Source organism: Monopterus albus, unplaced genomic scaffold (genome assembly GCF_001952655.1).
Source record: "Monopterus albus unplaced genomic scaffold, M_albus_1.0 scaffold31.1, whole genome shotgun sequence".
In the NCBI taxonomy this organism is placed as follows: Eukaryota; Metazoa; Chordata; class Actinopteri; order Synbranchiformes; family Synbranchidae; genus Monopterus; species Monopterus albus.
In genome coordinates, this window is record NW_018127911.1 from 3,208,254 (window position 1) to 3,219,913 (window position 11,660).

General features: G+C 39.7%; 1 protein-coding gene across 1 annotated transcript in view; it reads left to right on the plus strand.

Moving 5' to 3' along the window:
* Nucleotides 1–9,944, plus strand: part of atp13a3 (ATPase 13A3) — a 30,279-nt gene extending 20,335 nt beyond the window's left edge. The window contains exons 14-34 of the mRNA XM_020596755.1: nt 491–679; nt 1,214–1,275; nt 1,372–1,522; nt 1,784–1,903; nt 2,269–2,286; nt 2,481–2,634; nt 3,073–3,193; nt 3,426–3,550; nt 4,320–4,480; nt 4,837–4,965; nt 5,113–5,192; nt 5,415–5,457; nt 5,569–5,678; nt 5,997–6,093; nt 6,190–6,262; nt 6,397–6,574; nt 6,797–6,975; nt 7,076–7,164; nt 7,392–7,472; nt 8,246–8,338; nt 9,547–9,944. Of these exons, the coding sequence (XP_020452411.1) occupies nt 491–679; nt 1,214–1,275; nt 1,372–1,522; nt 1,784–1,903; nt 2,269–2,286; nt 2,481–2,634; nt 3,073–3,193; nt 3,426–3,550; nt 4,320–4,480; nt 4,837–4,965; nt 5,113–5,192; nt 5,415–5,457; nt 5,569–5,678; nt 5,997–6,093; nt 6,190–6,262; nt 6,397–6,574; nt 6,797–6,975; nt 7,076–7,164; nt 7,392–7,472; nt 8,246–8,338; nt 9,547–9,729 (2,436 nt within the window). The 3' untranslated portion in view covers nt 9,730–9,944. The remainder of the gene's footprint in view (nt 1–490; nt 680–1,213; nt 1,276–1,371; nt 1,523–1,783; nt 1,904–2,268; nt 2,287–2,480; nt 2,635–3,072; nt 3,194–3,425; nt 3,551–4,319; nt 4,481–4,836; nt 4,966–5,112; nt 5,193–5,414; nt 5,458–5,568; nt 5,679–5,996; nt 6,094–6,189; nt 6,263–6,396; nt 6,575–6,796; nt 6,976–7,075; nt 7,165–7,391; nt 7,473–8,245; nt 8,339–9,546) is intronic.
* The last annotated feature ends 1,716 nt before the right edge of the window (nt 9,945–11,660 follow it).

Here is an 11,660-nt window from a genome sequence, read left to right on the forward strand (position 1 = left end):
ATGTTTTTAACCTTTTTTTTACTAACATAGCTGTTTTTAAAGCACAAAGGTATTTCAGCACCACCTAGCTTCCCACACATGTATTTGCATATGTTAGTCCTGTAACTATTTGTTCGTAGCATTGACCAGCTCACTGGGCCTGAAGCTAAAAATCAGCTTGAGATTTTTGTCCAGTAGATGGCAGCATCACTTCAAATCTTCATTAACAGAGCCTATATCCTCTTATGTTGTTTTTGCTAGCATGTTAGCATATAATTGCACATAGATCACTGTAGTTTTCTTTCCTACACCAGAGGCAGCTGGAATTGTCTGACAAATGTAAACTTAGTACTCACTCACTGACCTGTGTTTAAGGTATACTTTGGTCCTTCATCTTCTCAGAACATTATCTTGGTTTTTTGCCGTGCTAGATTTTACACTGGGTATGAACAGATATACTATCAGCTTGTGTGGGCTTATTTCAAAACTTTGTTGTTTCTGCCTTTGCCAGGTACCAGCTAAGATCATCATCATAGAGTCCCTGGACATTATTACCATCACTGTGCCACCAGCACTGCCTGCCGCCTTGACAGCTGGCATTGTGTATGCCCAGCGACGCCTCAAAAACATTGGCATTTTCTGCATCAGTCCACAGAGGATCAATATCTGTGGACAAATCAATTTGGTCTGCTTTGACAAGGTTAGTTCTAGTGGCTCATTGTCTGTAGGACAGCAAGAAAATGCACACCTGAAAATAAGCAATGTACAGAAATCTTCAAGTCACTGATAATTGAAGTGTTGGAGTCATTTTGTTAATGTTTAAGTTTGGTAGATGTTATTTCATATGTCTGATGATTAGGGTTGGACGACTTCAGATTATTTTTAGAGTCATCAGTTCTGTTATGAAAGTTACATCGATGTTGACTACTCACTGCTGATGTCATCAACAAACAAACACACAAGAAAGAGCTAGGGGTTGCAGCTCTGAAATCAGCTGTTCCACCAGCTCCCACTGTCATGCTCTCATGGCTAGTGACTTTTGGATACTTGGTTTGGTGACTGTTTCATCAATGGCACAAGTCAACACATGTGGTGAAGCAGACTAGTCAACTAATCTTTGCAACCTATACTGATGACATTACTCGGATGAATTCCAGCTGCCTCTGGTGGTGTCACAGTGCAGACCACACATTTTGGATTGAGTTCATTTTATTTTTTTTGTGTGTGTTTTCAGACTGGAACTCTGACAGAAGATGGATTAGACATGTGGGGAGTCCAGAGAGCTGAGAATGGCTGGTAAGTTGGTCTGTACTCGGATTAAATGCTGATGTGTTTTGGCTTATGTACTTCTCATCTTTCCTTGTCCACCTCCTGCTTGTCCTGCTTCACCAGTTTCCACTTACCAGAGCAAAAAGCCTACAGTCAGAATCTTGTCAAGTCCCAATTTGTGGCTTGTATGGCCCCCTGCCACACACTTACCAAAATAGAGGGACAGCTGTCTGGAGACCCACTGGACCTCAAAATGTTTGAGGCTACAGACTGGGTGAGTTTTTTTAGTATCTGTCCATAAGTTTAATGTTGGTGAGGGCAGCATGGCACACATGTGATTATTTTGGCCACCTTAAAAAGATATATAGACACTATCGGCCACTTGGAATTATTTTCATGTTCAGACCACCATTGTGTGTCAGAGAAAGTGCGAGGGAATCTAAAAGATAATTATTTGATCAAATATATTTATCTTTTCTTAACGCTTTCATTAGTTACTCTGATCCCTATTTTCTCTAAACCTTTGTTTGCCCAGATCCTCGAGGAGGCCACTGAGGAGGAAACGTCTCTCCATGACCGTATCATGCCCACTGTGGTTAAACCCCCAAAGCGGCTCTTGCCCCCAGAGCCTGCTTTATCACCAGAGCAAGACATGGTATGTACAGCAACCTGGTTGTTTAGCAGCACGACCACAGTCAAAGTCTGGGAAATGTCTAAAATCATATATTTATCTAATCACTACAAATAATGAGATTCAAATATACACAATCTATAAATCTAATAATAAACTGTTGTGTAGTCTTGGACATGTTATTTGTTTTCATGCATACATCCACAGATTATTTCCTAATCGGCAACAACCATTATATTTTTTTTTATTTACTGTAGCATAAATGGACACTAGCATTTTGTATAGAGCAACAACAGCAACATTATTAGTCTGAATGGCTGGTTTATTTGTTTTTACATTTAGTTTGCTCACCAACTCATCTCTCTCTCTGCTCCTTTTCTCATTCTTAGGAACTCTGTGAGCTCTCTGTAAGTAGTGTGCTTCCTTTTTGGAAATAAGATTGTTTATGATTTGGACAACCAAGTGCTTAAGTTTCCCAATATTTTAAATTATCTCATCTTTTTGACATTAGCAGATGAACATTTGTCTTTAGTGTCTTTGACATAAATTGTAAAAAATTGTTAATCTGTCTGTGTGTGTGTGTGTGTACGTACTTGTGCAGTCAGCGTATGAGATTGGTATTGTGCGGCAGTTTCCTTTTTCCTCCGGTCTCCAGAGAATGTGTGTAGTGGCTCGTCTGCTCGGGGAGAAACGTATGGATGCTTACATGAAGGGAGCACCAGAGGTGGTTGCTAGTCTTTGCAAGAAAGAGACGGGTGAGGTTTCTAATTACTGTAACTGCTATGTTTGTGAAAAGAGCCAAAAAAAAAAATGTTTTAGTCCAAATCATTAGCAAAACCCCAAACCTGAGGGTTTCAGGAGGTGAGTACAAGTACATTATGTAAAGAAAATTATGGAAAATCAATCAACTGAAACTCTGTCAGATTATGTGTTTGGACCCTCCCAGCCTCTTCAATGGCCACGTTTGGTCCATGTATTTGAAACACAAGAACATGTGACTTGGTCAGATGTCTCAAAGATGACTGAGTGTGTTTGTTTATTATTTGTGCAGAACTGGAACAGCTTCACCGGTTCTGCTGGAGCACTTTATTGTTTGGCAAAAAATGACTGAAAGAAAACTTTCTCTTGTTTTGCTGCTGTTTGGACCTTCCCACTTTTATTTACCTCTCCACTGTTTCAATGTGTTTTTGCAGTACCAGAAAATTTTGCAGAGGTTCTGGAAGGCTACACCAAGATGGGTTTCAGAGTCATTTCTCTGGCTCATCGTCGTCTTGAATCTAAACTCAACTGGCACAAAGTCCAGAACATCAGCAGGTAACATTTACCGTTTATATTGCATTTGTCCTTCAACTTACCTGTTTTTCTTTTCCAGATAACTGTACCTGAGGATTCCTGCTTTATCTTCTACTTTAAAGAGGTTAAATCAGGAATCCTCCAGTACTGTATGTACCTGTGTGTGTGTGTGCGTGTGTGTATATATATATATATATACACTAAATGAAGAGCTTCATGTGTACTCAGTATTACATATATTCCTTTTAACTAGGGATCACATAGAGACAAACATGGAGTTCCTGGGTCTGATAGTTATGCAGAACAAACTGAAAGCAGAAACCCCGGGGGTGCTACAGGAGCTCCGCCGAGCCAACATCCGCACTGTCATGGTTACAGGTGAGAAAAAGCACAAGTCTGCACATATTCACATACACATATACATGCACACAACCTTAAATCAAGGCTACATGTGCATCATCGTTGTCTTTAGTTAAAAGTTAGTTTGCACAAACAAACAGATATGCAAATAACTTGGAGTTCATACACACACAGTCCTCACATTCTTCTTTGTAGCTGGCTAAACCTCTTAAATCACACAATACAAGCAGCACAATAAGTTGGGTTTTGACACTCGGTAGCTTACATTCTTCTGGTATTTATTCATCTCTGCCTATAATCTCAACTAATCTCATTTCTAGGCTGCTCAGTGTAGCTGGCACAAACTAACTCCAGTGTCCACCAGGGGACATTTTGTTATTTTTCTTAACTTCATTACCTTTTGTTTTCACCGGTTCCTCTGTGTTCTAGAGGTTGCCACAGACAAAGGGCATTAAAGCTCTAACTGTTATTTTTGCCATTTCATTCTGTTCTGTCAGTCTGAAAACCCCATTTGCTGTGATAGTTAAGGGCTTCAGGCCAATGGGCTTCTATTTTCCGTTCACCATTTTATAATCAGTCTGAGGCAAGCAAGCTCTCTGCTAATTGAAATAAAAATATAGGTTGGCATGGGATGGACCACTCTAAAGTCGTTTCATGAACATCTGGAGAGGTAGAATGTGACAAAGCACAACAAGACACTGTTCCAGCAGTATTAGAGTATCGGTCTACTTGTAAATAATAAATAAGTATATAAGTATAATAAATGTTTACTCCATCCGCATTACAGGTGACAACATGCTGACAGCCATCTCGGTGGCCCGAGACTGTGGAATGATCCCTCCACAGGACACAGTCATTATTGCTGATGCCTTCTCTCCCCATGATGGACAAGCTGCCAAGATCACCTGGAGATATGCCGACAAGTCATGCGAGACATCTCGACTGGAGGTGAGGCGAAGGGGACAAAATATTAATCCTGGCGCTTCACAGAGGCAATAAAACCAAAAAAATTTAAATTGTTTAAGGTCAGTTGGCTGGTGAGCCTGAAATGCATCTTGTCTAACAAAAGCCTGTGTGAGTGTCATCTTCAAATGTGTACTGTCTCATCAGTGACATCTATATCAAAGCCAGAACACCCAAATATGTTTCTGGTTTCATAGAAAAGAAACCGTTTGAACAGCAGGAGTTGTTTACGTAATGCATCTTAGATAGATGTTTGTTCAATGCTGGTAATTATTAAGGCTACCATACAATGTTATCATGTAATGTTTTGGCTCTAATCTATGCTTTCATGGCATTAACAGGAAGTGAACATCAGCCTGGAGGATGTGTGTCACGTAGACGAGCCCAAAAGGCAAGAGCTATACCACTTTGCTATGAACGGAAAATCATTTGCTGTAATTGAAGAGCATTTCCCTGACATGCTTCAAAAGGTACGGGGTTTCTTAAATGAGAGTTGAGGTCACTTTAACATTTTCTGTAATAGGAGTAGCCATGTCAGACTTGTGCCTGCCATTGTTTTGAGGATAATTATCTCCATGATGCCTTATGTTTCTTCTGTGATGTTTTCTGCCTCAAAGCTGGTGTTGCACGGGACAGTGTTTGCCAGAATGGCCCCGGACCAGAAAACCCAGCTTATTGAGACGCTGCAGGGTGTAGAGTGAGTGTTTCAGTCAAAGACATGATGAAGCTATAAAAAATTATTTTGTCAAACTTTCAAATGTTTGTGGTCTTACATCCACCATGTATACTGCTTTCTAATGAGTCTCATAATCATCACCTGAATCAGCTTTCAGTCAAAACTATTTTAAAAAAAGAAAGGTATGTTTTCTAGATCTTTAGGGAATGTGAAAAGGAAAATGTAACTATCATTTGTTTTCAGCTACTTTGTGGGGATGTGCGGAGATGGAGCAAACGATTGTGGGGTATGTAAAGCCACTTCACAAATGAATGTTGGTGTGACAATACCATATTAAAATGGACACACGTTAACTGGAATCTGTACATAAACTATCCTGTTCTCTTCCCTGTTCTAGGCTCTGAAGAGAGCTCATGCTGGCATCTCTCTGTCAGAGCTGGAGGCTTCAGTAGCATCTCCATTCACCTCCAGGACCCCCAATATCTCCTGTGTCCCTAGCCTCATCAGGTGTTTTTCTTTGTTTTATATGCTTGTCGCAAAATAAATAGAGAAAAAAGAGAAAATATCAATCATGAATATGAGAAATAAAACTTGAAAGGAACATCTCACAAAATCAACAAGGGCTTTTGTTTTGCAGTTTTTGTTATTACTGTGTTATATTATTACTATTGATGGATAGTGATTGGAAAATATTGTTGATGTTATGTTTTAATAATTATTTTCCTTCTTTATTTGGTGCAGTTTACATTTATGCTATGGCTTGTTGACCTGTGGGGTTTTATTTTGGGACAGAGAGATGACAGTGTTGTTTGCTTGCTTTGATAGAGAGGGGCGAGCCGCTCTCATCACCTCCTTCTGTGTGTTCAAGTTCATGGCCCTCTACAGCATCATCCAATACATCAGTGTCACTCTTCTCTACTCTGTATGTAATGCTACATCTACAATCAGTGGAATTAATGGGAAGTATAGTGAATTCACTAGTCTCTGATCTGTGCTGGCTGCTGTCTTTGTTTCTCAGATCCTCAGTAATCTTGGAGACTTCCAGTTCCTCTTTATCGACATTGCCATCATCCTCCTTGTTGTCTTTACCAGTAAGTATAAAAGGAGTGTTGTACCACACACCTTTATTTTTCCGAAACTGTCTTTACTTCCTGATTTTATCCACACCTACAGTGTCTGTTTTCTGCTCATGTTAATCATTTCTACCTGTCTTTCTCCTTTTCAGTGAGTCTGAACCCAGCACGGAAAGAGCTGGTGTCTCGTCGTCCCCCTACAGGTCTGATCTCTGGACCTCTGCTGTTCTCTGTGCTGACCCAGATCCTCATCTGCTTGGGCTTCCAGACCATTACATTCCTTTGGGTCCAAAAGCAGCCGTGGTACACAGTCTGGACACCGCTTTCTGAGTGAGCACTCACTGTCATTACTGATGAACAGCAGCCAAGCCAAAAATAGCAGCACATTTTGTTTTTTTTTAAGTAGAATAGCCCAGGCTTTGTCTTGGAGCCTGTTTTTTATGCTAAGATGATTGCTTTATTTAGTTTAAACAATTTTTAATATCTGTTTTAAAAAGAATTGTTTCAAAATGGCCTTTCATTGTTCCTAAATTATACTCTATCTTCAACCAGTGCCTGCAACATGTCATCACATATTAATGTGCCTGACCACAACGACACAGAAGTGGACGAACACAACATCCAAAACTACGAGAACACGAGCCTCTTCTATGTGTCGTCCTTCCAGTACCTCATAGTCGCTATTGTTTTTTCAAAGGGCAAGCCTTTCAGACAGCCCAGCTACAAGAATTGTAAGGAAATTGCTTTTTAACACTAAATCTGTCCTAACATGGTTACAAAATTACTTTTCTCTATACTGAATTTGTTTGTGCTCATGTATGTTCTCCCCAGGGCCTTTCGTGGCATCTGTCCTGTGTTTGTATTTTTTCCTGCTGTTCATCATGTTCCACCCTGTCGAAAGCATTGACGAGTTTCTCGAGGTAGGGATACATCAAACATAAACCTTTACTCAGCTCTGGCACAGACTAGCTTGTTTTATCCTGCAAACCTCATATTACATTCTGTTAATATTTTGATAGAAAGCACCTTTATCTTTACTAAAATGTTGCTAACGCAAAGCTTTCTTGTTAGGGTAATTACCCTGCGGGTTTTTAATGTCACCACAGTGATGGTTGATGTTTCAGGGTTGCTCTCCCTCTCTTTACAGATTGTTTGTGTCCCTTTTAAATGGAGAGTAAAACTGTTCCTCATCATCTTAGTCAATGCTGGTGTGTCTGTTGTGGTGGAGGTAAGACGCAAATCAACACATGGTAACAGTAGATGTTTTTTCTCATGTTCAGTTTTTGTTTTTTCATGCAGTGTTCTCATCTTTGTCTCATTTAACTGGACAGCAAGATCAGCGGTGTGAGAAGGAATTATGTTCTAAAGTGAAATGATTTCCTTTAAAGATTCAAACTACGGTTTCTATAATTAACTCTTGAACTATTTCATGATTTTTCTTTGGTGATTATGCCTTTGTGGGGCTTTTGACATTCCTCAAAGCAGCATATGTTTGTCTTGTCTAATTTTTGATAGATGTTCTTTAAGAAATTGACTTGCTATTGTTCAATTGCATAACGGGATAATTTATGCTGGCTGTCCACACTCAGAGGTGTGGTATCACTGTACCTCCGCTTTCCTTTTAGCTGGCTGCCAATGCACCCAAGCATTACTTAGCAGACACCACAGATGAAACTACCAATCCAAATCACTTTCACCTTTTAATTGAATGAAAGTCAACCAAAATAACTTTCCACAGAAGCAGACATGTCAGCAGAGTTTTGAATATTTTGAAACGATGCACCCATGCACCCTTACTAATTTAATTTAATTTTAAGCTCACATTTAATGATTAACACACAATTTAATGGAAGAAGACGCCACACATTATTACTCAAAACTTTGATTCAGTGTGACGCTGAAGACGCAACAGGAGACATCTGTGCAAAACAAGCATGGGCAATATGAAATCAAATTAGCCTCTCTGTAATTTTCTCCCCTGCCCACTGCACTATTCCATAGACCTTCATCCTTGACATCGTCTTATGGAAGCTTGTGTTCAGCCGAGACAAACAGAGCAGCTTTGGCGTTCCTCCTGCTGCCCCGACACCACAGGTTGGGAAAATCTGACACATTCTTCTCTAGCCCTTTCATTTTGCTCTTGTGTGGTGTTCCCTGTTTCCTTCCCCACTTCTTTTGTCTAATGTTACACAGAGCACTTTTCAGTTTTAACCTCTAACCAAGACATGCATGTGTGAGACGTCAGTCTCGTTCTGATTTGCCGTCTCCCTCGTGTTTCCCTCTGGGCACTCTTTTCAGGGCTTGATAACAGTTAGTTGTACACCAAAACTCTCACTTCCTTCAATAAACCACCTTGTAAGATTCCCCTTTAACAAGATGGTAAAACCATATCCTTAGCTATCAGCATGTTGAATTTGTGAGATGTTTGCTGAAGAGAGTGCATCTGCACAGCCAAATTTCAGCTGCAAAATTCAAGACTTAAGTACAATTAGAGTTGCCAGTCAGAACCAGGATCAGAGAGGAAGCAGTCTGTGGCACATGATATCAGATAGTGAAGCTAATCTTGAAGATGTACAGAATAAAATCAACAGAGACAAGGCATGAATATTCAAGCAACTTCAACCTTTTATATGTGAAATAAACCCTTGAGGTTGTGGCATACATTCAAATGCAATATGTCTTTAAATACAGAGTGCACATATAATTTCAATATGTCCTGGAAAACATCAGTCCAAAACAGAAATTTGTTTTATTACATTCATTGGTTAAACTGTTTCCAAGCCTTGGATGTAGCCCATTAATTTCTCTGAGACTCATGTTTGCTTGCCACCTCTTGTCTATCAATCTAGCACCTCTTCTTGCTGCACTTACCTGTTAGCTCACTGGTTCCTATCATATACAATATGTTTAAAATTGAAGCAGACCTGCATTAAATGTCTTTTCCAATTTCAGGTTAATGAGAAAATATTAGTGTTAAATTTGTAAAGATCTGCTGTGGAATCCTTTGTTTGATCTTTGACTCCCTGAGCTTTTTTAAAGAAGTGGGCTCAGTGTTTAAGCTGTCTACTGCCGACACATTCAGAGTATTGTCATGCTGAACTTTGCTTTGAATGGCCGGCATACATGCATACTTGTTGCAGTTTATCATGTCAGTCTCACACCTCCAGTTTTGTCTGATTTGTCAGTAAAAGTGTTTTGGTGAACAAACTATAGCACAAACTGCAAACTTTAATCTCTTCCTATCCTCCTTTTTCTGTTATTTTTATTTTATTTTGTATGTATTTGGACTGTGGTATTTTCAGAGGGCCATTGACTTGCAGACATACAAGTGTCAGTCCTGGCTGTGCTGCTCACACCAGATGCCGAAGGCCCGCTACATGCATTTGGCCAAGGAGCTCAGTGTGGACCCCGACTGGCCTCCAAAGCCAACCACCACCACTGAAGCCAAACCCTGTCAGAAAACTGCTCCATCTATCAAATTCTGACCAATTCCTATTACCCCCACAGCCCTTCCCAATATCTAATGCCAGTACCGCATTCATACAGAAATGCATATGTCTGTTCACATAAAACTATAATAGTTGCTTGTTGCTGTTCACAATGAGATTTGTCTAATACTGTAGTTCCAAAAATATTACAGCCAAAAGTACAGGATTATACATAAGTATCAAGTAAAGCCAAGTTTCACCTCTCTCAGTAATCTTGCGCTCTCTGGGTCATGTTCTCAGGTCTCTCTTGTTTGTCTTTAAATGTCATTTAAACATCAGTAACATCGAGGTTAATTCCCATGCCTTATTGCAGTGTCTGTTCACCAAAGCTGAGCAGCATTCAGGCTGGGATGAGCTTTGAAAAGCCATGTCAAACTTGTGCTTGATCTTCAGATAAACTGCCAAGCCAGGTTTAATATTCCCTCACTGTTTCTGTTGGAAAGGGGTATAAAAGAGAGCCAAAGTCCCACTCCTCTTCAGAGGTTCTGACAAATGTACAGACTGCTAGAAAACAATGCCATTGTAAATATAATAATGACATCAGCAACACAGTGCTAGGTATTAATTTTAGACTAAGAGTAAAATAGCCTGATATCTTGGCCTTTAAGAAAGGTCACTGAAAAAACTGAAAATGAGAAATATATTATGGAATCAAACAGTGGACCAGAAGATGGGTTGTACCTTGGACCTCTTTCTCATTGAAATTGGCTCCACTTTAAAATGGTGATGTTATTTAAAGTGGAAAGCCTGATGAAGTTAAATGTGGATGGAGTAATGGATAGATAACTGGGAAGTGGCTGTACTGACTAACTGTGTATAGTGTGAGCATGGACTTCTTAGCAGCAGCATAGATTTCTAAACTGTGTTCATGTTTCTGAGCAACCACCACCCCACTAACAGGGCATTCACACAGTAACTTGTTTCATGGGTCAACCTTTTGGGGGTGGTCTCTTATGTAAATATAGTCCTTTTAATGAGCTAGCATAACCACTTGACAAGCGCTTATTGGGGAGCATAGATATTGTATGTAAAAGCTCATCATGGACACCCAGGCCAGGTTGGTTTAGGCAGTGTAGGCTGTTAAAATCACAAGCCTTATTTACAAAACACAGACCTCGCCTATTGATAATTGAAATTAGAAAATGACCTTGGGAACTAATTTGAGGTTGCATTTTCATCATAAATTTGCCAAAATGTCAGTATATACTGAGATTAAGTGCTTTACTTTTACAAGCTGTAAAGAGACTAGTATCAAAACAGATACAGGATGCTCACCCACAGGCTGGGACCTGTGGCAAGCTTTTCGTTGTTTGTCAGTTTACCTTAGAGTTCAAGGAAAAATACATTAAATGTAAAAAAAGACAAAATCAAAAAGACAAACCTCCGCTTATTAGCCATGCCAGCGTAGTGGAGCAATTACTCCAGACTCAAATCTTTCTGCAGCTAGTGGGTACATTGCCATGAAATTTGGAACGGTCTTGTCTTTTTTTTAAAATTTTTTTTACACTTCAGATTATCCATGCCAATGCTTCAATTTCTAACACTATACCTCTAAAGCTAATGATTGCATTCTCATCAACCTCAGCTGTATTTTGATATCACTGCTAACGTAGCATGCTAAGAAGCTACATGTTTTTCATTCGGGGGGGGGGGGTAGTTTCCAAGTGTGTAATAGTGTGTAATGAGCTTCAGACCTTCATGGCCTGCTAGGGTGGCTATGAACCTTTTTATCGTATGTTTTTGCATTGATGAGACTTGTCCTATCAGCCTTTAATAACATCAGACAGGTGACTGAAACAATAACAAGACTTGCATGAAGGCAGCTCCCCATCATCACGTTCTGGAGTCTAAATAGTTGCAGTACAAAAAATAGTACTACAGATATACAACGTTAATATAGAATTAGGGAACATCAGCATTAACATATC